Here is a 25,022-nt window from a genome sequence, read left to right as displayed (position 1 = left end):
TGTACAATATCCAAATGGCGTCAAGAATACACTTATCTCCTATCAACGCACGGTGGACAGCGGCAGTTTGTCCTGGATTAATGATGACGGTGATGATTCCGCCAGTCAGTCAATTCAGATAGAGGGAGAGGAGTATCCGCACTGGATTGACGTTTGGACTAGTTATGTGCATCCCATTGCCGCATTCCGCACCGAGAGTGGCTATACCGGGATGAACATCAGCTTACAGTCGAGCGAGTGCTGCAATTCCCAGCTAGTAAGCTTCACTCACTCCTTACACTGAAATTCCTTTTTGATCTAACAATATCAGCCTTGGTACAGACAGACCCCGGGGTGCCTCCAAGCTAGTTCTACATCTAACAGCGACAGATTGTGAGTCTTGCGTCGACAACAACAACAATCCCCCCATATTCTCCAACACCACACGTGTTCCGAAGACATCGATCGAGAAAACTATCAAACTTCAGCCAGGCTCTTTGCCAGCCAACATCAGGCCTTTGAGCTGGACTTTGGTGGTCGAGGACTGGGGGCCTGCCAAAACCAATGAGACCGGGGCCGCATCGCCAGATACAATGAAGGTCACTCTGCCCGCCCTTCATCTACCTAAATTAGCGCCCTGAACCCATACTTCTTTACTCGTGGATACCAGCGGTATCGGCACTTATCCAACAGATGTGAGCTTGAGGCCGAAGTCCGTTTTGCAAGTACTGCTCGATGTCGGTAGCGTGACTGGAACCCGTGGACTAGAGATAAACGGCGTGACTGTAGACGGAGTCGACCAATTCCTGAATAAGCCCATCGATATCACCAGCTATATTGTGAACGGAAGAAATAGCAAGTCTAATCCCGATTCTTGTCAGGCCTTCTTATTATGCTCTAATGGTTACCCAGAAACTGTCACTACCGTGACCACCGCATTGTGGAATAAGCTAATTGAAGTCTGGCCCAGTCTTTACGGATCTTAGTCCCCACAACAGGTCGGCCTTACTGGACCTACGTCAAGGATGTAGTAATGATCTAACTGAATTGGCTGTTGCTGGCGTGAATATATCTGCTGACTACTACCATTCGAATCGCTATGCAAAAATACCAAGTTCAAACTCGTATGCTCAATTTGAACAAAGTCATTGGGGATCGTAGGTATCATCTCAAACACCAAGCTAACTCCTTTTCTACCTATTTTACAAGCTATTCCGAGTCACTGCTCTCGTCTTGCTGTTGCTGCATCGTCTGTCTGGCCAAGATTTCCTGCCATTTGCCCATAAACTCACTCATGCCACCTGGTCCCGCTAGAGAGGCATCGACCAGATCCTTCGGCACTTTGTGAGCCGAGTACTGGGGTGTAGAAAACTGATAAGCCTCTGGATCATTCTTCTTCACAAGACGAACCTCGGGCAAGAATGGAGCAAGTTCATCATCGCCTTCTTCCACAGTTTCATCTTCATCTTCAGAATCACCCTCAACCTCCTCAACAACACCACTGGCCACCTCGTCTGATGTCATAATGCTCCCATCGTGAAGGGAAATCCTCACAAATCCACCATCGAGATCATCATCTCCCTCCTCCTCAAACCCGATAGGATCCTTCATGCGCAGGATTTCCAACCAGCTGAACAATAGGGAATCGGTGCGCTGGGCCCAGGGGTTAATGTCAACAAGCCAAACACGCTGGTGCGGCGCAGGAACGTAGACATCGAATGTGAAGTTCGGATCTGGGAAGGTATCGCGCAACTTCTCGTCGAAGAACGCCTGGATGCGCGAGCGGAACAGATCGCGCATATCGAACAGGAAATCAAAGTAGTTCAGATCTCGTTGGCACATGCACAGCAACTTTCGGTTGCGAACGAAGCACCGGAACTCCAGGGACGGGTTGAAGTTGGCATATTTACGGAGGACGAGATGGTAGGGAACATCCGGGATTGGCGAATCGACTACCGGAGCTCCGGGAGCATCTCCATTTGTAGAATCGGTGTTATCAGGAACACAGTCGTCAAAGGGGTGTTCGAGGTCATGGGTGATGAAGTCACTGCTTTTCAGGAGGAGGTAAACGTCATTGGGTGTTGCGCATTTTGTATCGTTTGTGGCGGACATGAAGGTTGCATCTTTAGGAGCGCTCCAGTTTAATTTCGGGGTCACTTTGCCGAATTCGGCGATTGTGTCTTTGATTTGGGTGTGAATATCAGCCCATTCTGTGGAAGGATCTTCGGCTTCGTCGCCCGAGTCAGAAAAGGTGTCAAGGTCGTCGTCGTCTCTTGGGCGGATCGGTTCTGGGGGAAGCACGATGCCATCGGAGCGGAGGTAGGTGACAAATTGAGGTGTCAAGGGGATCACCCTAGATTTGGGCGCGAGGGTGCGGTATCTTTGCGACAATGTTAGAACTGCGAATTAAAAGCTGATAAATAGAAATAATGTACCTTGGGTGCCAGTCATGGTATGAGCAATGAAGGATGTGAGAATAGGTGATTGGTGGAAACGGTAGACGATCTGGGAGATCACTGGATGCCGTCTCAACTGGCAAATTAACTGCTACTGAATCTGACTCCATCATTGGCAAATATCTGTATTTAATTGTGAGAAATCAAAAGAAAAGCATGTTGAATCATGGCGGGGCTTTTCTTTTTTGAGTCACGGGCCGATAAGCCGATAACGATGGTATGACATAAGCCGTTCCAGACGCCAGTCCAATTGGACCAAATGGCCTTCTCACTCGTGAACATCACTTCACAATATCATTCACTATGGCACCGGAGGCTCCAGACCCCCAGAGCCTCAAGTCATGGGCTGACGCCTTCCAATATCCGATCCCGACGGTTCGCCGGGTGGAGCAGGAACTGCGCCGGGATATCGCCAGCAATAAGGAGAAGCTCCGAGCTCTCGTGGGGTAAGTTGCTTGGTCGCCGGACTGTTTCTGGTATCCTCTGCTAACAAAAGCGCTGTCGGGATTTATAGTACACGGTATCGAGAACTTGTTGGAACAGCCGAAACCATTGTGACTATGAATACGGAGATACAAGAGGTCGAAACGATTTTGGCCGATCTTGGACGTCGATGCAACCCCCGATTGATGGAGAAGAAGCATATCTATGCCCGGCAAATGAAGAGCGACACAGCTGATAAAGGTATGGAGATGATATCATGCTGAAATGTGGTACTTGGAGCTCAATGGCTAACATTGCGCAGATACGGACAAGCATCAATTTGGGGCGCAATTGGCTCTCCTTCACCGTTGCACAACATCTATCTCACGACTCCTCCGGAAACGAGCCTCGCTACTGCTTGTCGCTAAAATTCTTGTCGTTTCCCGGGTACTACAAAGTACTCTTTCGAAGCACGAATCGACACCGCCGTTCTTCGATGATCTACGCAACCAACTTGCGTCTCTCCACCACACCCTCTTAAAACGGATCAATAAACGACTTGCATCCACAAAGGCCACGGAGGAAACAATCATAGAAGCATTGGCCGCTCACTGCATCGCTACCAGCTCTTCTTCCGACGACGCCATCCACCATTTCCAACAGACGCGCTTAGACGTGATTACCAGTCAGCTAGATTTGTCGCGCGAAAATATCCCGAAGGCCCTGGGTCTCTTCATCCGTACACTACAAACATCGAAAACCTTGCGATCACGACAATTCCCTGATGTGCTGTCTAAGCTTAAGGCTAGACCGATTCTGTCAGATCCAGAGATCCGCGGCTTAGAAGGGTTGGAAATCGAAGTGCTAGGTCGTTGGGCAGCTCCGGAGGTCAATAACTTCACTCCCTGGATTACGATGAGCGAGTTGAGCCGAAGTGAAGGCGTGGAATCGATCAAAAAATGGTCCCTACAAGCTTTTGGACGATTCTCCGAATGCTGCGACAAAAGCCTGGCGCACAGTAACGACTTCTCTGAACTGCTATCGTTACGCGCTGAAACCCTTGAACTTTGGCTATCCTCCTGGGGCTCAACAGTCACACATAGGTCCGTCGATGTACTGGAACGTCTGCGCAACATCTTTAACGAACACCTCAAACGAGTCCTGACATCGCAAGTCCAAACCATTGATGACATCAGAACTCAAATTTCATCCACTGTTTCCAGCTGGGATGCAGCAGAACATGTTCCTATTGGATCTCTTTGGGGCTCTGATTTGATATCCTCGGATTACTCAAACGGCGCAGCTGTATTCAAACAGGTTGTGTCAGACCGACTCCTCGGGCGGGATGACGATGTCTCTGCTGTCCTGAAAAAATACCAAATATGGCTTTCAAATATCGAAGAAAGAAATGAATCCATAGCCTCCCTACGGCGCCTGAAATGGACTGATATTCTCGTTGGCGGAGAGATAGAAGATGAAGATATCGATATCACGCCCCGTCTCAACGACGAAGACCCCAAAGTCTTGTCCGATGCTCTTCATGTAGCTGTCAGACAAGCTTTGGACACGCTCCAAATATCGTTTACCGACGCCTTCAAGGCCTTCGGAAGCACCCAGCAAAGCGCAAAAGCCACGTTCCTTCTTCGACTTATTCGACTTGTACGCCGAGAGATTCCTACTGGCTTTGTCACCAACGATTTCCTGTTTTCTAGTGGTGTTGTACCAGACCTACAAAAACTGCTTGCGGCTGATATTGTTACACAAATTGGGTCATTATCTCTTGTGCCTTTGTCAAGGACACTACCCGATTCTGATAAATTGAAACCTGTGCCTGGTCGTTCATTATGGGAAGGTGAACCTGCTGTACCGATACAGCCGTCTCCTAGTGCATTCAAGTTTTTGCGCCACCTCACTGCCACTATGGATGAGAACGGATCTGATTTGTGGGATCCATCAACTGTGAAGGTTCTGAAGGCTGAGCTGCAGAAGCGGTTAGAGATTTCTATTGAGTCTACGCTTGAGGACATGGGAACATGGAACACCCAAAAGAGCCTTCCGATTACCACCGAAAAGAGCGAGGAAACCCCCGACGGCGATGCCAAAGAAGATGAGTCGGCGGATCACAAAACCGACGATGATAAATCTCACAATAATACCCTTCTCGACTGGAAAATCCAACTCCTTTTCGATGCTATCTACCTAGCAAACATGCTAGGTGGCCCGACCCAGCTGGCTGGTGTTGCGGAAAGTATTCAAAAGAGTGCGGAGCCAAGTATCGACGCTGTCAAGATAATCCAGAAGGGTGCAGCTGAGTACTGGAAACGGACGGAGCTGCTCTTCGGTCTGTTGGCCGATCGGTAGAGCCTTCGAGGAAAGCAATGGCAATCGTGCTTTCTTTCTCTCCTGATTGTATGATATCATAAAGCGTCGTGTTTTACTTATTCAAATCATATTTACAGTGGGTGCGGCCTTGTAAAGCTCAAGCCCACTTGCTTTCTTTTTGCATACCACGCCTCGATTGTATCAATCCATAACCTTGAAAACTTAGAGCTTTTATCATAACCTCTGATTTTTACTAAACATTTCGAATCAGAAATGCATATCTTCTGTTGTTCCCGACTCTAATGTTATTCCCATCACCATTTGATTCCTTCAACAGTTTCTCGTCAGTGATTTTTGCAGATGCTTCTTGTCGATCTCCACATTCATATCCGGCCTGGTTTTTGCAGCCCCACATAAATCCATCTCTACCTGAACGACATCATGGATCAGTGCACGTTCTCATCTCTTTGTAGAAGTAAAGGTTGTGCATTGACTTTCCAATATCCAATATACTTCCATCTCTTCGGATACAAGTGGCAAGACTAGTACATAGGCTTGTGTAACCATGCAACCTTGAGACTCGGGAGAATGTCGTGTTCAATGCAAATTGAGGTTACACAACCTAGAAATCCATCTCCATATCGGGAATTATCATGCATGATACCAGAATATTGAGGTTTGGCAAGCATGCGACTGCCTGCTTTGATCAGGGTGCAGCGAATCTCGGCAAATGCTCATGTTTTCGATGTCGATTAGTTATGGATATCAATTCCGTATGAAAAGCAAACATCATATTAAAGCCCAACCTTGGAGTGGGGCCTAGTCAATTCTATTATGTACAAGAAGCCAATCACCTTTGAAAACCCTGGAGTATGCATACATATGAGGAAAATCGAGCTGGTCGGCAAATGATCATATTTCCTAAATGAGAAACTATCATCTAACGTACGTATAGTAACGTACTGTAATGGGGATAAAGTAGCACAATCTTGTACCCGCTTGGACAAAGAATTGCTGATCTGTTACCCAAAAAGCACCACACTTGTAGCTAAATAGTTCTATTTATCTTGAAGTTCAAACATGCTCTTGTACGACTCGATATACTTTTTTCGTGTGTAACGTGAAAATGAATCCATGCCCAGGTATCCCATTCTGACGCTTGGGAACGTCATGTGGCTGTTCCATCTTTGCCCAAGCCAATATTCTTCAGCGGCAAACCTTCCTCCAAACATATCGTGTCTGCACACTCTTCTTTACTGGGAAACCGGTTGCTGATCCCACAATGTTTGCATCGGTCTGTTCTCCAGGCATGGCCCAATCAAAGATGCCGGAACTGAACAGGTCAACATGCCTTCGGGGCAGAGCGTTGGTAAGGCCATTCGTTGACCCCCAGGGTCATTTAATGCGATAACAGCACATTTTCACATCGTCCTAGCTGGCAGGAATATTTCCATCTGGGCGAACAATCACGATCCAAATCACCGACGTAAATATTAGCCGAAAATTCATACCACTGGCACCATGGCAGTGACTTCCATCTGCAATTCCCCAAGCCAATATCCTGAAGACTCCAAGCTCCACCGAGTACAACCTGTCCGCTCCAGCCCATATACCGAAACAGAGAGCCTGCCCGTTTCGAGAGATACAAGCTACCCAGGAGACAGGGTGAATCAGGCATCATTGCTAGAAGAGCTGAAAGTTATCTGCTCGAACTCCAATCTACAGCAAGCGGTCAATGGACTCCACAGAGTCATCCGCGACGACCTCGAGGCAATACCGACACCGAACATTCTCACAAAGTCGCCCTTATTCGTCACGAATACCTCGGGCAACGATGTGAATATTTACGCGATGCGCGATGCACTCCAGTGGTGGCGTCACTGGCACGGGTCACTAGAACACAACTACTGGAAACACGTCTATCTAGCCTTCACCATCATCCCAGAAGACGTAACGATCCACCCACTCGAGCTGCTCACCGGTGACTTTCGTCTCCTCGGACATTCCGCAACAGAAGTATGGGAAGGCCTACACAAGGAAAACGTCCAAGCCGACACGATCGCCTTCATGGAGATGTGTCTACTACGCCAATACATCGCCCAGTACCTCGCGAAACGACAAGAGTGCGAGCAGGACATCAATAAGATCTTGCGCACGACACCCGCCTTGAGCAGCAGCTGGCGAGACATCACGGCAAACACGCATGGGGCCACGGTTGCCCTTCTAGCTGCGAACCGTGCCGAGGATATAGGCATCATTGAGAGTGCCATTCACATGACCATTGTTGTGGACAATCTGTCCATGAACATGCTGGGCGGTGCACTTGTGCGCGACACGGGTGCCCCGGTTGCGAGAGAGAGACAGCGATGCTCGAAGTATGAGTTGCAGGGTGTTTACATGAAGTATATGGAGCTTTTGGATCTGCATCCTAGTTCGCCGCTTTTGAGCCGGTCTGTGTCGTCCGGGCTGCACTTTGCTCCTGGTATGGATGGGTGTCGCGAGCGTGTGAAGGGCGTTCGGATTCCGATGACGGCCTCTTGGCGTCGGGTGGTCGAGTTCTATGTTAAAGACTCGGAGTGATTGAATATTTTTTGGAGATTAGCTGCACATGATACATGAGCAGGAATAATTCATTTATTAAGTTGTTTCCCAATGGGTCCACGTTATAAGATTGTGATAGTAGCATACAATTCATGATAGATCAAGGCGAAGGGAGGAAAAAAATAGATAGAAAGAAAAAAAGAAGTGCCGTCGAAGGGATTTGAACCGATGTCTCTCACCCAAGTTGTTCCTGGCCCAGTAAGTATACTGCTGTGCATCCAGCACCAGGAAGAACTTGAAGTGAGTGTGCTACCACTACACCACGACGGCTGTTCATTAATCGGAATTCACGCGTTTATCCATTTAACCCCCACGCTAGTCCCAATAGCGTAATGATAACACACTATCTCCCGATAGAGATAGATAAGGGATAGATAAGAGATAGGAGATAGGAGATAAGATATAAGATATAAGATATAAGATATAAGATATAAGATATAAGATATAAGATATAAGATATAAGATATAAGATATAAGATATAAGATATTCGCTATATTCGCTATATTCGCCATCTTAATTTTCTCAGGCTGTGACGTACTTTGTGTTACCCAATCTCAATCTGGAAAACCCGTATATTGACTGCATTTCGCATCATACATTGCATTTATCGATTCGAAGTCTCCGGCATGCCGCATGATGCAGCTAGCCTAATACGCCTCTCACATCCTGCCTCGGTTTTCCAGATATAGTTCTGCCGTATTAGTTACAAGGCCATTCCTGCATGTCAACTTACCTACTATAGAGGAGGGGAGGAAGGGAATTAATTTCAATGAACATAGTGGACTGAGAATATCATTTTGGCCACATACTTTCCCTCAGAACTAATCTTTACCTCCAATCTCCATACTATTCAAGTTTCTGTTGAATTTGGTTCCATCCATCATGACAAAAACCACCACAATAGATTCCTCCCTCGAGACCTATGAGAGCACCTCGCGAAAGGATTTCGAGGAATTGTTCCCCTCGGTCGTGGACACCATCATGGAGAATGTGGAACAAAAAGGTCTCCCAGAGGAAGTCGTCGCACGGTTCAAAGAAGTAGGAAAATTGACAGCCTCATGATATTCATTCATTCTAGTCTCCACCATGCAGACCAAGCTGACTGGCACTCTCAAACCCCAGTGCCTCTACTACAACACCCGATCCGGAAAGCTCAACCGAGGCCTCTCAGTCCCAGACACAGGCAGCATCCTCCTCAACAGACCTCTAAACGCCCACGAATCCAAGTCCCTCTGCACACTAGGCTGGCTAACAGAACTGCTACAAGCCTTCTTCCTCGTCCACGACGACATAATGGACCACTCGCTCACCCGCCGCGGCCAGAAATGCTGGTACCAGCAGCCCAAAGTAGGGCTAATGGCCGTCAACGACGCCGTCCTGCTCGAGTCCTCCGTATACGCAGTCCTCAAGTCCCAGTTCCGAGACCATCCAGCCTACATCGAGATGGTAGAGACGTTCCAAGAAGCAGCATTCAACACCCAACTCGGTCAGCTATGCGATCTTCTCACAGCGCCAGAGGATAGCGTTGACCTGGGCAAATTCTCCATGGAGCGGTATGCGACTATCGTGCAGTTCAAGACTGCGTACTACAGTTTCTATCTCCCTGTTGTGCTGGCCTTGCACTGGGTGCAGCTTGCGACGTCGAGGAATCTACAGCTTGCGCATGATATCCTGATGCCGATGGGCGAGTATTTCCAGGTGCAGGATGATTATCTGGATCTTTTTGGGGACACTGATGTGACGGGGAAGATTGGGACGGATATTCGGGATAATAAATGCTCGTGGCTTGTTAATCAGGCTCTTTTGCTTGCTTCGCCGGAGCAAAGGCGGGTTCTGGATGAGTGTTATGGACGGAAGGATGCGCAGTGCGAGATGAATGTGAGGCAGGTGTTTGTGGATTTGGATCTTCCGAGTGTGTATGCGGAGTTCGAGGAGGGGCGCATTCGGGAGCTGAAGCTGATGATTGAGGCTGTTGATGAGGGTGATGGACTGCGTAAAGATGTTTTTGGGGTTTTTCTGGCGAAGATTTGTAAGAGGTCGGGCTAGGTTGGGTAGAACTTAATATACAGAACCACCCCTGAAGCTGTATATGTTAGATTTTGCTAATTCTCTTTATTACTTGTATTGCCTCGAACAGCACCGTCGAGTGCACAGCAGTCACTAACCCTCTTCCAGTCACGCATATTCATTGTAAACGTACTCGATTCGGAGTATATTTTCCTTTACGAAGCTCAAGTTTCTCGCGAGCTTCTAGATGGGCTACGAGATCTGAAAACTGCCATTTACCCCATAACACAATACGACGAAAAAGATTTCCCTACCAACCATACAAGGGGGTCAGATTGAATTTAGTCTGGTAGAGATTTGATGATGGGGAAAAATGAATGGGTAAATTTTTATGGAACGGGTTATACGGTATACCTCACCCTCATCTCAGACACGTAACAGAACGCTTGGTACCCGTTCTGGAGCTTCTCTTGTTAGGGGATCTCACATTCGCGCAACCCTCCCTCTTTCCCTCTTTCCCTCTCTCCCTCTCTCCCTCTCTCTCGTCCCTTCTCCTCTTCTTTCATCTCGCCCCTTCTCCTCTTCTCTCCTCTCGCCTCGCCTCCTTTAAACATGTGCCCACTTCGCTTTTCGAAGGCACTGGAGAGCCATTCTCTTCCACCCCCGCATGTTTCCTCGGTCGGTGCTGTCAAACCTTTGCCCATAACAACCGAAGCTAACTTGCTGATAACAGATCATTGACAAAAGCGACAGCCTCCAACCTGATGATCAACAACTTTCAGAGGCGCTAGAACAGAGTCGGGACTACTGGTATCATCTTGCATCTTTGGCGAAAGTCCTTTTGAATCGTGGCTTGCCTCCCGAATACACAAGCCCTTGTCATACTCTTCATATGCTGCCTAAACTTCAAGGTCGACCAAAAGAAACAATTGCGCGCCCTTATGGGGATTCTCCAGATCTTGCCCTTTGCTTCGAAGTGACTTCTACTTGGAAGCTACTAGAAAATTCAGAGTGCGATAGACTCGACAAAGAAAAGACATTCCCGGCCCTGTTACATGTTGGCATCGGTGATGCCATCCCTTACACATTCGACGGGGGAATTTTCAATTCTTGGATCGGTACGATGGAAGAAGAATCTGCCGTCCCTAATTACCTGGCGATACTCATAATCGGCTGGTGTTACATTCTCTCGGCTCGGCTCGTTGAAATACTTGGAGAGGGCGCTTGTATGCAATACAAGGAACCTGAGCCGGAATACTCCGCTGAGAACCTTTCGCAGTCTTCGAAAACACACAGCATCGATGTTGGAGAGGTGGATGAGGCAGTGATTCGGTGGTGGTCTGCGATACTCACGCAACGCAACGGATGGGAAGGTATTGTGGATCAAAGCCCCGACAGCAAATTCGTCACCCCTTGGACAGTTTGCCGCACATGTGAAACATCTTTTGTCATCAAGAATAAAAGAAGCCCGTCCTTAACTTCCTTCGACATCCCTTTATCTTCAGAAAGAGCTTTTGAAGCCCTTGCGGAGTTCGCATGTTTACACAACTTGGGCAGTCAATTCCCTATTGCCCTGGCCGTGGCCCTGGTCCTTCCAACACATAGATTCCATGGCTCAACTGTCAGATTTCCACCTCCAAGCTCAGCTAGTGGGAAGTCAGTTATGATCGAAGCTATTCCGTCATCATGGGCGAGTTTAAATGACCAGCTTCCCTATTATATGACTCTGAGTTGCCATCCAGAATTGATGTTTTCAGTCTTGTGTGGCTTATTCTGGGAACTTGAGGTTCCTTGTAATCTTGTTAGCTCCTGGCTACATCCGGTTCTAAATGAGGTACTGGACGATACTGCGGAGTATAATCAGGAAATTCTTGCCTTGATAGGCGCAATTCGCCGACCAGGTTTAAGTGCACTTTGGATAGGAGCTATTGCAAGCGGGCTGGGCCCAAGCATTCTTTCAAGAGTCAAGAGAGGCAGGCCTCCCCTTGATCCACTTGCCTATCCTTGGACTGGCTATCCACAGAGCTTTATGGATATTCCTGGCTCAGGTCCATATGCCTTTGGAAATCCCGAATGCATCTCAAGGAAAGATGTGTGGCGCTTACTACACCTTCCTCCCACTGAAGAGGATGAATACAGCTTTGAATACAGGCCCGATACACCTTGGGTACCCTGTGGAGTATCTCTAACAAAAGACTGTGTTCTTCGGGTGGCTTCACATTTAAAATGCCCCCGACATGAATACCAATATGACTATTTGAAGTGGGAGCTAGCGAATGGGGCGATTGTTCAGGATCGTGGGTTCTCAAGATCATCTTTACCAACCATGACAAACGATACAAGATGCGCCACTCCTGGAATCGAGAATCTGGAGGTGTTTCCAAAGAAAGAGCTCGATCAAACGGCATCCAGAAGTGCTTCGCGATACATCTTTCATTGGTTGTATATCAACGGTGAGGGTCGCCCCTCTGAAAAGATCTATCAAGATGGCTGGCTTAATGGGATATGGAAGGAAAGTGCTTATGGAGCGGACGAGATTGATGATGATAGTACTGAAAAACCTGACGGACAGAGCGAAGCTCAAATTGAGCTATGGCTCAACAACATTGGGTAACAAGATATCAGATCAACAGGCAGGGGTTTTCGCATGAGTTGGTCAGTACTAGTAGGTTCGGTAGATGCAAATCCATCTTGCATGCTGTGTCGAGGTTACAATCAACTCATCTTCCCTGATGCTGCGATGAGGTTGAACGTGGTTGATTGCTTGTTGTAACCCACCAATCCGGAATACCTCCTGGGTGGTCAGGACAAGTCTCGCAAATTCTGTAATACACCCCGTTGCAGTGGCTAGGAACCGTACATCTTTTCCACTCATTCTCACAGCCATAGTATGAACATTCCACGAAACGATGGATGGTATTGGGATGGCCACAATCCGGGTTTTCGCAAAAGCCCGCTCGTCCAGAATTGTGAGACATGTCTGCTGCTTCAAGAAACTTTGATCGTTAGATACATTAGCTTTGCATTTGAAAATGAATTTGAGAATTCGCAGAGGGCTTGCCGTTTGAAGGATTTGGTTGTAGCAGAAATACTGTGTAAAGTTGGGAAAATAGGAAGACAAGTTTGTATTCTTCTCAAGTGGGAAGGGGAAAAGGTCAGAGGAGGGAGAAAAGGTCAGAGGAGAGAGAAAAGGTCAGAGGAGAGAGAAAAGATCAGAATAGAGAGAAAAAGTGAGGAAAAAAGGTGAGAGGAAAGGTGAGAGAAGCTCTCACTTCCTCAGACTAAACTACACTATCTATTAGTCTGCAATATAAGATCGCGTGCTGCAATACGACTGTAAGTCCAGGAATGGATAATTTGACATCGTGTAAGTACTAGTCACATCCCCCTACATGTTCTGACAGGTTGCAAGGCAGATTCTTATGCACCACGTAGTAAAGAGTATTCAGAAACTCCTGTTGCTTGATGATATTGCTAACCATGTCTGATAGGAAATCAACAGGATCATCTTAATCCATAAGGTGAAAGAAAATTCCTAATCAGTAATGATTATACTAAGTTCGATATACCAGAGTATTTAGAATGGCAAGGGCCAACGCAACAGGTCGACTCCTTGATCTTCCCTCGACATACGGCGCGCCTTCATGGAGCAAGGACTCCGGCGCCGATGCCCTCAGAAACCCGACTCGGAGTCGCCTGAGTACGACTCCATACTCTCCATTCCGGATTGAGTCTGATGTTCCTGTTGTTGTTTGCATGATCTCAATGCATTTCGCAAGCATCTATCAACTTCCGATTCACCGATATCCGAGACTTCAAATTCACCCGGAGGAATGCTCTCGCCAACCATGTTATTGTGATCTGAGATGTCAACCCAGATCGGGGCCTTCTGAACCGGAACCGGGAGAACTTTGGCTTGCCGTTTGACTCGCTCCATGTCTTTGTCAGTGATCCGAGGGACTGACGTACGCTCCTTGCAATCATCTTCCAAGGTGTATTCACCCCGTTGATAATCTCCAACCAGTTTCACATCCGCCATCCAGTGACGGCCCAAGAGTAAGTGATAGCAAGGTCGTCCATGTGTTACCAGGGCAGCGACTACCCGGGTCGTACCAGCAACTTCAACGCATATCCACACTGCTCGATTGATTGGGGACTTCTCTCCGGATGCGGTCTCCATGATCCCGCCTTCGATGGGAACACAGCGTTCATGCATTTTGTCAACTAACCACGATGGGATCACGTTTGACGTTGATCCTTCGTCTACCAGCACCTTGAACGATTTGACTCCGCGAATTAGATCGTCTCCTGACATAGCCATAATCCGGGCGGTAGTAAAGAAGGGCCTGATGGGAAAATGATCTGGATCCTATTCATACATGGGGCAAGATTCAACAGTGGTGTTTCTACTGTTGATAGCCCAATCTCTGAGCAATATGCTTCTCCGGCAGGAGTTTTGCTTTGTGCCATAATCACTTTCCGTACTGGAGATGAGTACCTACTCAGTGGGTAAGTACTCATCTCGAGTACCAAGTACATGCACATTCCAAGTATTAAGCATGTAATGTCAGAAAGAATTTTTGAAGTAAAAGTTCGAGGAACGGCCAATTTTGGGAAGCGAATTCCAAGTCGCTAGTTTGACAAGTGCTAACCGACTCTGCGATAGTTAGGGAGTATTTCTGCTTTGATCCAGATGTCTGCTGTGTGATTGCATACACCAACAATTCGCGCGGTCATATCCAGCTTTCCTCACACCACAGGTGGGCCTGGTTGGTTCCCACTAATGGGTTCCGAGAGTCTCGCTTCATCGTACGATTCCTTAACCGAAAAGAAACGACTGCGCAGTCGCGTGAGTTCGTCGATTTTAAGGGACATGTTGACGCCGACGGAAAACGATGATTGAAACCGTAAGAGGTATTTCGTGAGAATGAGAAGTAAGGTAATGAAATGAAATGCCTGAAGCAAGCCAAGTACCCTGGGTCTCTCTGGTCGGAGGCTGAAGTGCAAGCCTATGAAACTTAGAACAAGGTTAGCCCCGCGCCTGAGCTTCACAATGCGAGGAGAATTCCAGGAGCTCACCTGTTAAACAACCAGAGAGAAGCACAGTATTGAATTTGGAGGAATAAGTGAGTGTATATAGGATATAGAATAAAGGAGAAACGAGAAACGAGGATGAAGAGAAAGTGAGGGTAAAGGGAAACATTGAAGTGAGGATAAAGGGAAAGTGAGGATAAAAATGGGTAGACGTGAGAGCACAAGTTTGGAGAACACAGTGCGTTCACGGGTGCTTCCATCAAATATGAATACAAAATCCCTCAAATCATTGATAGCTTCACTACATAGCTCATCATCAGCTGCAAACTCAGAAGGGCCTCGTCGAAAATATATATATATATATAACATATTCATGACTTGCATCTCGAGGCCCGCCAGAAAAATTCGAAAGTTCACAAAAATGTCGAAATGAACTCGAGTGACATCAGGAAGACGCGTGAAGATATTCAGAAACCCCTGTCGCCTGATGATATTGCCGACCAGCGTAGAATGTCTGATAGGAGATCAACAGGTTCATCGAAATCGTGTGTCCAAAGCTCGCATCCAAAATACTAAGCTCATTACACGGTCTCCAGTTAGCATTCAAGCAGTAATGATTCAATTTGCGTTTGAGATATGGAGAATAATTTCATTAAACAACTTGATGTTGATCATTCCTGTGAATAACCAGGCTCACCGAGCTGGGCGATTGCCAAGGTTGGACTGGGCGAAGAAACCCGAGCTTCTCTCAACCCCAAGGACCAGGTGACGAGGGAAAGATGCGCGATAGGTGAACTTGAGGCCCAGCATATTTTTGACGCTGGGTAAATCAAGCGAGCAACATCAAGCTGACACCCGGCAATGAAAGTGAAAGTCGGTACTAATTGCCCTGCTTTTGGCTGACTCCGTCATTTCGAGGGACGCTTCCACATGTCGATAACTCGGATATTTTATCCACGCCGAGGGTCGATTTGTCTCATACCCCTTTGGTGTAGAGAGCCAACATGTAGAGGCAATCGGCCGCGAGGCTATTTTCTCCCTCGGGACCCATAGCGCCAGCCTACTCCGCAGTGGGGCCTATTCCAAGCTTCGTCACGGTGGAGCTTGCCGAGAAGAGCTACTAGACTGAACCCCAAACTTTGTCACTTCTCACAAACCGCCATTTGCCACCGGATTATAGCCTCCGGTTTTAAGCAGAAAGGCAACGTGCATTGGGTTATTGGGAGATTAACCAGACCATTGAGGGAAAGCTGGAAAGCTGGAAAGATTGAGCGACCGAAGATAGATGAAAACCTCGGGATGAATAGAAGCCGCGGTGTTCAACTTAACATACTCTCAGTTGGCTCATACCAATCGCTTTGAATTTCCTTAATGACTGAGTCTAGAACATATGAAATCGGAAGTGAATATCTCGGAAATTGACTTTTTTGTGGCGATTTTCAGGCCAGCCTGTTGTTTAATCAATACTATATATTCCATGATTACCTGTGACATTTCTTGTGATTTTGGCCGTTCCAACAACTTTCTTTCTGATCTCGAATCCTCCCTTACTGCAGACCTTACGAGACAGCCAACGCACAAGCACCCAACTAGCATATCTACACTTTTCTAGCAGCGTTCCTTTGACAAAAAGCCCCACCAATCCACGACCGAAAACTTCGTCATTGCCAAAAAAAACTGCCCAAATGAATCGAGCAACACCCCTCAAGGCGGCTATCAATGAGCAAAATCTGCCTCACCTTTCAGCAATCAAGCACATCATTGCTGACCGCGCGGACCAAATCCTGCACAAACGCAACTTTGGTGGTGGCTGGGAAAAGTGGCTTCAATTAGAAATAGCCGCCGAGCTCGACATGGCTTTCACAATTGATGTCATGTGTGAGGAGCACATCTGGCCGCATTCAGAAGAACAGGTCGATCTTTGGCTGCAGAACCCAACAGCCAGTTACAACAAACGTCAGCCAGAAGAGATAGCGAAGGAACAAGAACTGCAAGAACTGCGACGTCGGAACGGGTTCATATATAAGCCAAGTCTCAATCAGCTCCAGCGCCTCACCCAGGTTCAAGAGCTAGATCAGCCGGTCGGAATTGAGTTGAAATGCCGGAGGTTCAATCAGACGTCCGCCAGGTTCCAAGCGAGCTTCTTGGAAGATGTGCGGAAGATTCAGAATAGACCGGAAAACATACCATGTACACTGGTAGCGTTGGCAGTGACGCCTTTTAAGGAAGACGTGGAGCGAGCGCTTGCTGGTGGATTTGGGAATGTCGTGGTTAATTGGGATTGCGTGCCAGGCAACATTCCACTATGGCTGCTTTATGTGGAGACTCATTGGGTACCTCTACAAAGAGAGCCGATGAATATCGAGTAATGCCTTCAGTTGTAGCATTGTCCAAATTTCCTTGAGTTGGTTTCCTGAGTTATACATGGTGGCTGTCGAAGTTGAGGCGATATCCATGTTAGTCAGTCGATCTTGTGTTAGGTCTTGAAATGAAAGATGTGAGATACGTGCTTGCAAATAAACTGAGTGTCATTTGAACTCGAGACACATCTTTTAGAAAAGAATTAATCAAGTAAACAGTGCAATGTAGCTCTCATGATCACAGACGCATATCTTTTGTATACACCGTGAATTGGCCAATCACAGGGAAGATGAGTGATGCGGGATGGCTTAGTCATCGTTTCCCTTTCCGCGGGGGAGATGAAGTCACTCGAAGAGTCACACGAACTTCGCCGACGGGAAACCATTCTCTCTTCTTCAAACACCCTCACAATGACCACGACCCGGTTGTCCTTTCTTTATCCAAATCTTTTACGCGCCATCCGACCATGTGAACTACGGCTCTACCGCTCCATTCCATCTTCTAGCCTCCGCAGGCCATTTCACTTCAGTCGTCGCCACACACAGCAAGCCTACCAGCGCCGATATGGACCAGCTGTTGAACCGAAAGTACCTCCACACTTGCAGTCGCAAGAATACTCCCAAGCGCAAGCTGCGGACTCCACTGCGGCAACAAGTGAGGAGGTAAACAGCACAGAGGGGACTGCTTCGGCGCCGGATCAGTCATTATCGCAACCACCACCACAGGAACAAGAAACACCGCAGCAAGAAAAACAGGCCGAGGACCCACAGTCGTCAGAACCTCAAACCGATACGGCTGACGCTGCAGCTGCGTCTCTATCTGAGCAGGCTGCAGCGGACTCCACCAAAGGCAGTACTTCGGCTGCCACAGAGGAACCCCAGGAGAAAGGATCGGACAGCGAGACCACAGCCAGCGCTTCCGCTTCGTTTCCATTTGAAGATTTGGGAGAAGAAATGGCTCAGTTGTCTCCTTATGCCAACACCAACAGCTCATTCGAAGAAGTCTATCACATGCCCTCTCCATCAAACTATCTCACACCTACGGACCCATCCAACGCCGAGCACAAACCTCCCCACATGTCCCCAGCACCGTATGTGCACCATTTCGATACCTATTCCCTCGTTCGAGATCTATCCAGGGGCGGCTTCACCAACGAGCAATCCACGACAATTATGAAAGCAGTACGAACCATCCTGCAAAAGAATCTCGATTTCGCTCAGCAGAGCTTGACCTCCAAATCAGACATAGAGAACGAGTCATATTTGTTCAAAGCAGCCTGCTCGGAGCTTCAGCAGTCGCTTGAAACGGCCCGTGGCTCCGAAGTTCAACGCCAAAGAGCGTCTCGGGGCCAGCTGGAACATGAGACGGATATACTCTCCCAACGCCTGAACCAGGAGCTTTCGGGCATGAAAGATGAGATTAAGGGCATGTTCAATGACCATAAGATGAGCACTCGAGAACAACAACGCATTATCGACACTTCGGATCAAGAGTTGAACTACAAGATTACTGTCTCTCTCACCAGCGATGGAAAGAGCGAAATCGAAGGTCTCAGATGGATTTTGACACGACGCGCTGCTATGGCCGTTGCTACATGCGCTTGTAAGTTATATCTCTGGCATAATTTTGTTTCCAACACTAACCGGCTTTCTAGTCATGATGATCCTGTTCCTCAAGTACGCCTCAACTCGCAAGCCACATGAGCCGACCAAGACAGTCGAGGTTGAAAAGCCTGTCAATGAGGTCAAGAAAGAAACTCGCGTCGTTGTTCAACCCGCAAACCAGTCTAAGACGCCTTCTGTTGCCGTGGAGCACCTTGGCGAGTCTATGGGCTGAGCACATTGATCCAGTCCCTACTATTCACCTTTTTCCGACAACACCACATACACGCCGGTCATTCATTTACCCTCTCATACTTTTTGAGCGATATCTCTGTAATTGAGATTACCTGTACAACACCAACACCAATAGATTCAGATACCCAGACTATACATGACAAATGTTACAGTATTACATAGATCCCCTAATCCAAGCACCCCGTTCTATAATTGATGTATACAGTGCTTGGAATGCCCAAGTATTCCTTGGCCACTTTTCAACATTTGAAAGAAATTCTATATTCTATATACGCTTTTCAACATTGGAGAGTTATATGCATCTCCAGACCATCAACATAGACATCCATCCTTCACTCTTGTCTGATATACTCAGTTCCCCTCAACCTTCAACCACGGAATCTCCTCAGGAAGATACTTATAAGCCCTAAAAACCGCATTACTCTGATTCGAAAACCCAATGCGCTCCATCTCCCCAAGCTCCTCATCCCCCATTACCCCCCTATAATCCCTCAACTGAGGCACAACAAACTCCCAAACCACCTCCCCACCCCTCGTAACCTCAAAAATCCTTCCACTAGCCGCCTCGCAAACCAGCACATTGCCCCCGGCCAACATCTGCGCAGAGCCCATAAACGGCGTGAAGAATCCCAAACCCCCCGTCGACAAATCCCTATACTCCCACTTAACCTCCTTCTCGCGACTGACAACCAGCGCCCGCGAAAACGGCACCGAGAACCCCGGCCTAAAAACCCCATTATCCAGCACAAGCATATCGCCCTCCTCATTGATCTCATGCGCACAATGCTGCTGGCACACAATCGGCGCACCAACACTCCATCCCACCTGCCCGTTCGCGCGCGAAATCACAAAAACACTCGACGCATTGCGCGTCGACGCAATCACGTCGCCCTGCCCGTTGAACGAGACGCTGTTGATGAGCGGCCAGTGTTCGCGCGGGTAGTGCGCGTGCGCGGCGAAAGCCTCGGGGTCCAGATGGTCGATCGCGCGCCACGACCAGAGGAGCTTGGCGCCGCCGGTGCCGGTGCCCGTGCCATCGAAGTCGGCGGACGAGGACACGTTCGAGACGGTCCACGGGTCCACGTGCTTGATGCAGTCGGCGTAGATCGTGCCGCTGGGCGCCTCGCTGCCTGGGATGCCGCCGCGGACGCGGGCCGCTTCCGCTGCCGTGAGGGGCTCGACGGTCGTGTAGAGGATTGTGCCGTCCGCTAGGTGGTTCTGGTCGTGGTGCGCGTAGGGATCCGAGTACTGGCGGAGGATGGTGCCGGCAGCGTCGAGCTGCAGCATCATGCCGCCGCGGTATTTGGCCCACATTGGGAAGAGGGCGGGTGATTCGGGGTGCGCGCCATTGTAGGCGAGTGTGCCGTTTGGGAGGAGGCGGGCGTGTCGGCCTGCGCGGTGTGGGAGTGTCCAGCTGTGCACTTCTTTGCCTGTTGTTGAGACTAGGTGCGCGGTGTTGGAGGTTAGGGGCGTGTAGAGGACGTAGCCTGGTGTGACTCTTTTGGTGTCCAGGCCGCGGAGACCGAGGCCGCGGCGGCGGAGGGTTTGCTGTTCCATTGTGAGTTTTTGGAGGGTATTGAATTGGGAAGCTGGAGGGAATGGGTTTACTTCAGGGAAATTGGCTGGGTCTTTGCAATTTATCTTAGAAAAATGGTGTGAGGATGATGCGATTTCTGTTGGATTGTACTTAGGGCTTGTGGACCGGCATGCCGCGGCATGCCGCGGTTGATAAGTGGAGGCCAAGATGGTGCGTTGACAGACCCACCGGGGTAAATACGGAGGAGGCGAGTTATATACTTTTCGGATACGAGACGAAAACGTGTCTAGGAGCTTGCTTGTCGAGTAGGTTCTATTGTAGCCGTAGTCCCGATACAATTATACAATGCTCCGGGGTATGTACCCGGTGGGTCATCCGAGTATCAAAAGAAGCCGCGTTATTCGTAGCTGGGAAGTATAGTCGTGATGGCGTCAGATACGCCTCCTATATGCTTATCATAGAGCCCTAGAGGCATGGGTATATCAACAATAGGAGAAATAGTAGATATAGAAGGGCTTGTCCGGGGGGAGGAGGACAGATAGAAAGATCCGCAGATCGTTATCTTTCTCTATCGTGATTATGAACCACTCTATACCACCTGCAGATAAAGGCGCCTCTGATAATGAAGAGTCTTTGAAGAGACAGTCATGGTTTCCCAGAAGACTCTCCATCGAGGAGGGAGGTATTGAGCGTGTCACGGATGATGAGAGAAAGCAGCATACTACTAAATTCTGGCATGCTGCTACATTCTGGTAAGTATCAGACTCTTACAAGCATGTCTCTAGTGTCGTGGGACTTTGCTAAGTAATATTTTCACAATTATAGGTTCAGCGCCAACATGGCAATTGCCACTCTCAACATCGGGTCACTGGGCGGCTCCATGGGCCTAGGATTCTGGGATTGCTTCATTGTGATTGTAGTGGTCAATCTATTCAGCGATCTCCTCCCAGCTTGGACAGCTACAGCCGGACTGACAGGGTTGCGAATGACAACCTTTTCGTGAGTAAATATTTGATTGTGACATCTCATAATTTTACGTATCTGGAACTGATTGTTATATGTCTTCTGACAGGCGGTATTCCTTCGGCTACTGGGGTAACATGCTTGTCGTGGTATTCTCGATGATTGCAACGACTGGCTGGAACGCCATAAACTCCATTTCAGGAGCCTCCGTCCTCAACGCACTATCGAACGGAAAATGTCCCACCTGGGCCGGTGTCATCATCATATGTACACTGGTGTGGGTTATATGCGCACTAGGGATAACATGGATCCATCGTCTAGACACGTTCATCTGGATCCTCCCGTTCATCGTGTGGTGCGTTGCTGCCGGGACGGGCGCATCGTCATTTACGACCGCGAGCTCGAAACACCTCGAGGGCGCGGATAGAGCGGCCGCCGTGCTTTCTTACATGGCAAGTATATTTTCGTTTTCACTTTCGTGGGTCAATTGTGCTGCAGACTATAATGTTCGTATGCCGCATGATACTCCGCGATGGAAGATCTTCAGTGCGACGTACGTGGGTATCTTCGTCCCTAGTGTCTTGGTTCAATCACTAGGTGCAGCTTTATATTCTGGGACTGTGACAAGTGTCGAATGGAAAGATGCTTATTCAGTTTCCTCAATTGGAGGATTGCTCGAGATGGCATTGAAGCCAGCGGGTGGGTTTGGAAAGTTTCTGATGGTTCTCGCGGCATTGAGCTCGATTCCGGTAAGCTGAATTCGATTCCAGGAATGACTTTCGTTAGGCTAACGCATGGCAAGAACAATATACCAAATAATTACTCCTTCGCTTTGCACGCTCAAAATCTTGGTTCTTGGGCAATCCGAATTCCACGAGTGGTGTTGGTGACAATTGGGTCGGTGGTTGCAGTGATTGTCGGCTGCTGCGCAGCCAAGTATTTCGATGACGCTCTGCAGACCTTCCTCAGTGTCATTGGATATTGGACAGTCATCCATGCTACAGTTGTGATGGAGGAGCACTTCATTTTCCGCCGGCGCTGGACGGCGTATGACCTGGATGCCTGGAACAATCCGGCAGCCTTGCCATTTGGATGGGCATCGGCAGGGGCGTTTTGCTTCGGATTTGTGGGGGCTGCCCTTGGAATGCATGTCACCTGGTATTCTGGACCGATTGCGTCGTTGATCGGCCGTGGTGCGAATATCGGTCATGAGCTGACATTTGCCTTGTCGGCCATAACTTTTCCATTGCTTCGCTGGGCCGAGAAAAGACATGCAGGCTTTTAATATGCCACGCCTGGTGAAATCATTAATTCTGCGTGTATGTCCTTGATTTCCTGTTGCGGTGTATTGCGTCTATCAAGTATTCGAAGGACTTTGTTGGAAGAAACCCAAATCTGGCAATAAATCCCAATTCCCATCATTTGAAGGGCCAAGCCCCAAAAACTCCGGGAAGAAGTAGTTATTGAAGCTCTCTTCCGGGAACTCTATTGGCTCTGGCAGAATTTCAACCCGAGGACGTAATTTCTGCTGCACTTTAGATATGATATTACCCAAAGCGTGGGCAGCATGGCAGGGTAGACCTATGCAATGTAGCCAATCAACAAGACTTTGGATGAGATCATCCAACTCTTGAGGATTACATGTCATGCTCACTTGATTCTCATATTTGTTGAGCAACCGACAAAGAACAATTGCTGCGAATGTGATCATATGGTAGATGTGATCAGTCAGGTGTCGCGTACGTTCATCCACTGTGTCCATAGCTAGGTGCACGATAGCTGTAGAGTGGCGGACCATTTCCGATACGACCGACTCTTGAGCACGAGCAGTTTTGGATTTTAAAGCATGCTCGTAGAGCAGGAGATTGGAGAAGTGGAACCCCATCAACAAGAACTGAGATCTCGGTTGCTCTGCACATTACATTATCAGCATCATACCACGTTTGGTAGTCAGAAAGAAACGAGTTTCCACATACCAATCACAAATTCCCATTGTCTCTTCCATGTCTGCAATTCAGAAACCGACTTGAGTAAATCCACCGATTCTTCAATCAACCGTCCGTAGACGATCCAATAGAGGTTTATCTCAGCAACCATTCGTACTTCAAAGTTAGTCGCATGGTCGGAATCAATAATACTCCGACACCGCTCAATTTGCCAGGCTTGCAGCATAGATCTGCGACTTGTGCCCACACAATAATGCAAATGTGCCAGGCAAAGATGGTTCCATAGGCAGCAGCGATCCAGAGTCTTCTCATCCATTTTAATCGATGGTAGAGATTGAGAGGTCACTGCGGCAAATAAGGGGCTTGATTGACTATGCTGGAGGGCAAACCCACTCAAAAGCCATGTATCGATACTCAAGGGCACCTGGCCTACAGTCGTAGACCACATGCAAAGAATAAGAGTTGCCTGGAAGAACTCAATACACTGCGGGGCGACCAGAATTGTACTCGAAACAAAAGACCGAGCGCACTCATAAAGCCTAGGGGCCAGAGTTGCTGCTAATTCTTCGGACGTATGCCGCACAGCGATCAAACAACACGCGCAAAAAAGCAGGGGTGATTTTTTCACACGGGGCAAGAGAGCACCCGGATCGCCTTCTGGGTCATACAGGATCCAGCGTCCATAGTACTCAAGAAAACTGGTAATCAACGTCAGCATGAGACTCGAGGCTGGCATATGCATAAATGATATGATTTAGATAGCCGAATTCACAAACCATACATTGTGACAAGAGTTAAAGCTAGATCGGGGGCAATAAGATCATTCAAAACGGTCTCGAGAGATCGCGTATCTGGTGCAGATTTAAGCCCTGTGTCCGTAGCCAAATCCCGGATGACCATGACAGGGGCGGAAGATTCCGTGTCTTTGTACGCGGCTTCTCCAGCTTCCGGTGTCGTCAGTGCGCTTGCTCTGCTGGACTCTTGATCATCGGGAGCTGATGGACCCTCTCCTAAACGATCGAGGAGAGCTGCCATTGTTTTTTCCAATTTTTCCAGTCTATACATATCCGAATGTCAAAATGCAAAACTTTCGCGTCTCTGGGGTGCATGCACATGTGCACTAATGTGGGGCAGGATAATTATATTCATGAGTCGATTCATACCGTGCATCTGTCCCCGAAAGTGGAGTCGATGGCTCTTCATCCTGGATTTGTTCGGAAACTTGCGTTAGAGAACATTTCTGGTGAAGTCTTTCGCATCGTAAACATGCTTTCCCGGGGAGACTAGGCTCATAGCACCTAGTCTTTTGTTTCCTGCATGAAACGCACGCTCGGGAGGCGCGGCCTCGATCTGGAGGCATTGTGAACAATACTCACACCACAGCAGTTGTGGAAGAATAATATCTGCCCAAACGAATGAAAAAAAGATCAAAGTGAATTTAATGCAGGCACATTGAGAAGCGTTAACAAGAATGTTCACGAGAAGCTTATGGCGTCACCTGATTGGATAACATAAGCGCGCCACGAGTTACCCAAC

At 48.3% G+C, this 25,022-nt stretch overlaps 12 protein-coding genes across 12 annotated transcripts; 8 read left to right on the top strand and 4 right to left on the bottom strand.

Moving 5' to 3' along the window:
- Positions 1–83: 83 nt before the first annotated feature.
- On the top strand, positions 84–620 carry N7466_003254 (uncharacterized protein; the record flags this gene model as incomplete). Its single annotated transcript, XM_057162651.1, is given in 3 exon segments — positions 84–104; positions 119–256; positions 468–620. The coding sequence occupies 3 exon segments, from the start codon at positions 84–86 to the stop codon at positions 618–620; spliced, it is 312 nt and encodes a 103-aa protein (XP_057023766.1).
- Positions 621–1,188: 568 nt separating this feature from the next.
- Positions 1,189–2,557, bottom strand: cdc123 (cell proliferation protein CDC123; the record flags this gene model as incomplete). The annotated part of the gene is made up of 2 exons (XM_057162650.1): positions 1,189–2,359; positions 2,415–2,557. Coding segments are annotated over 2 exons (1,314 nt in total), but the record flags the coding sequence as incomplete, so codon positions are not given.
- A 181-nt stretch (positions 2,558–2,738) lies between these two features.
- N7466_003252 (COG1/VPS51 family protein) lies at positions 2,739–5,219 on the top strand (the record flags this gene model as incomplete). The annotated part of the gene is made up of 3 exons (XM_057162649.1): positions 2,739–2,881; positions 2,950–3,119; positions 3,181–5,219. 3 exons carry the CDS (start codon positions 2,739–2,741, stop codon positions 5,217–5,219), a joined length of 2,352 nt encoding a protein of 783 aa, XP_057023764.1.
- Positions 5,220–6,701: 1,482 nt separating this feature from the next.
- N7466_003251 (uncharacterized protein) lies at positions 6,702–7,760 on the top strand (the record flags this gene model as incomplete). Its single annotated transcript, XM_057162648.1, has 1 exon — positions 6,702–7,760. One exon carries the CDS (start codon positions 6,702–6,704, stop codon positions 7,758–7,760), a length of 1,059 nt encoding a protein of 352 aa, XP_057023763.1.
- A 904-nt stretch (positions 7,761–8,664) lies between these two features.
- On the top strand, positions 8,665–9,828 carry N7466_003250 (FPP/GGPP synthase family protein; the record flags this gene model as incomplete). Its single annotated transcript, XM_057162647.1, has 2 exons — positions 8,665–8,820; positions 8,875–9,828. The coding sequence occupies 2 exons, from the start codon at positions 8,665–8,667 to the stop codon at positions 9,826–9,828; spliced, it is 1,110 nt and encodes a 369-aa protein (XP_057023762.1).
- An 853-nt stretch (positions 9,829–10,681) lies between these two features.
- N7466_003249 (uncharacterized protein) lies at positions 10,682–12,403 on the top strand (the record flags this gene model as incomplete). The annotated part of the gene is made up of 1 exon (XM_057162646.1): positions 10,682–12,403. One exon carries the CDS (start codon positions 10,682–10,684, stop codon positions 12,401–12,403), a length of 1,722 nt encoding a protein of 573 aa, XP_057023761.1.
- Positions 12,404–13,462: 1,059 nt separating this feature from the next.
- Positions 13,463–14,005, bottom strand: N7466_003248 (uncharacterized protein; the record flags this gene model as incomplete). The annotated part of the gene is made up of 1 exon (XM_057162645.1): positions 13,463–14,005. The coding sequence occupies one exon, from the start codon at positions 14,003–14,005 to the stop codon at positions 13,463–13,465; it is 543 nt and encodes a 180-aa protein (XP_057023760.1).
- Positions 14,006–16,508: 2,503 nt separating this feature from the next.
- Positions 16,509–17,192, top strand: N7466_003247 (uncharacterized protein; the record flags this gene model as incomplete). Its single annotated transcript, XM_057162644.1, has 1 exon — positions 16,509–17,192. One exon carries the CDS (start codon positions 16,509–16,511, stop codon positions 17,190–17,192), a length of 684 nt encoding a protein of 227 aa, XP_057023759.1.
- Positions 17,193–17,594: 402 nt separating this feature from the next.
- On the top strand, positions 17,595–19,020 carry N7466_003246 (CCDC90 family protein; the record flags this gene model as incomplete). The annotated part of the gene is made up of 2 exons (XM_057162643.1): positions 17,595–18,786; positions 18,839–19,020. The coding sequence occupies 2 exons, from the start codon at positions 17,595–17,597 to the stop codon at positions 19,018–19,020; spliced, it is 1,374 nt and encodes a 457-aa protein (XP_057023758.1).
- Positions 19,021–19,391: 371 nt separating this feature from the next.
- Positions 19,392–20,597, bottom strand: N7466_003245 (uncharacterized protein; the record flags this gene model as incomplete). Its single annotated transcript, XM_057162642.1, has 1 exon — positions 19,392–20,597. One exon carries the CDS (start codon positions 20,595–20,597, stop codon positions 19,392–19,394), a length of 1,206 nt encoding a protein of 401 aa, XP_057023757.1.
- Positions 20,598–21,156: 559 nt separating this feature from the next.
- Positions 21,157–22,825, top strand: N7466_003244 (purine-cytosine permease family protein; the record flags this gene model as incomplete). Its single annotated transcript, XM_057162641.1, has 4 exons — positions 21,157–21,329; positions 21,403–21,576; positions 21,650–22,289; positions 22,343–22,825. The coding sequence occupies 4 exons, from the start codon at positions 21,157–21,159 to the stop codon at positions 22,823–22,825; spliced, it is 1,470 nt and encodes a 489-aa protein (XP_057023756.1).
- A 72-nt stretch (positions 22,826–22,897) lies between these two features.
- On the bottom strand, positions 22,898–24,846 carry N7466_003243 (Zn(II)2Cys6 transcription factor; the record flags this gene model as incomplete). The annotated part of the gene is made up of 4 exons (XM_057162640.1): positions 22,898–23,451; positions 23,517–24,184; positions 24,268–24,543; positions 24,650–24,846. 4 exons carry the CDS (start codon positions 24,844–24,846, stop codon positions 22,898–22,900), a joined length of 1,695 nt encoding a protein of 564 aa, XP_057023755.1.
- Positions 24,847–25,022: the final 176 nt, after the last annotated feature.

This window comes from Penicillium verhagenii (assembly GCF_028828195.1).
Source record: "Penicillium verhagenii strain IBT 33310 chromosome Unknown utg000004l_segment0_segment0, whole genome shotgun sequence".
Classification (NCBI taxonomy): domain Eukaryota; kingdom Fungi; phylum Ascomycota; class Eurotiomycetes; order Eurotiales; family Aspergillaceae; genus Penicillium; species Penicillium verhagenii.
Note: the sequence above shows the minus strand (reverse complement) of the source record. Positions and strands in the feature narration are given on the sequence as shown.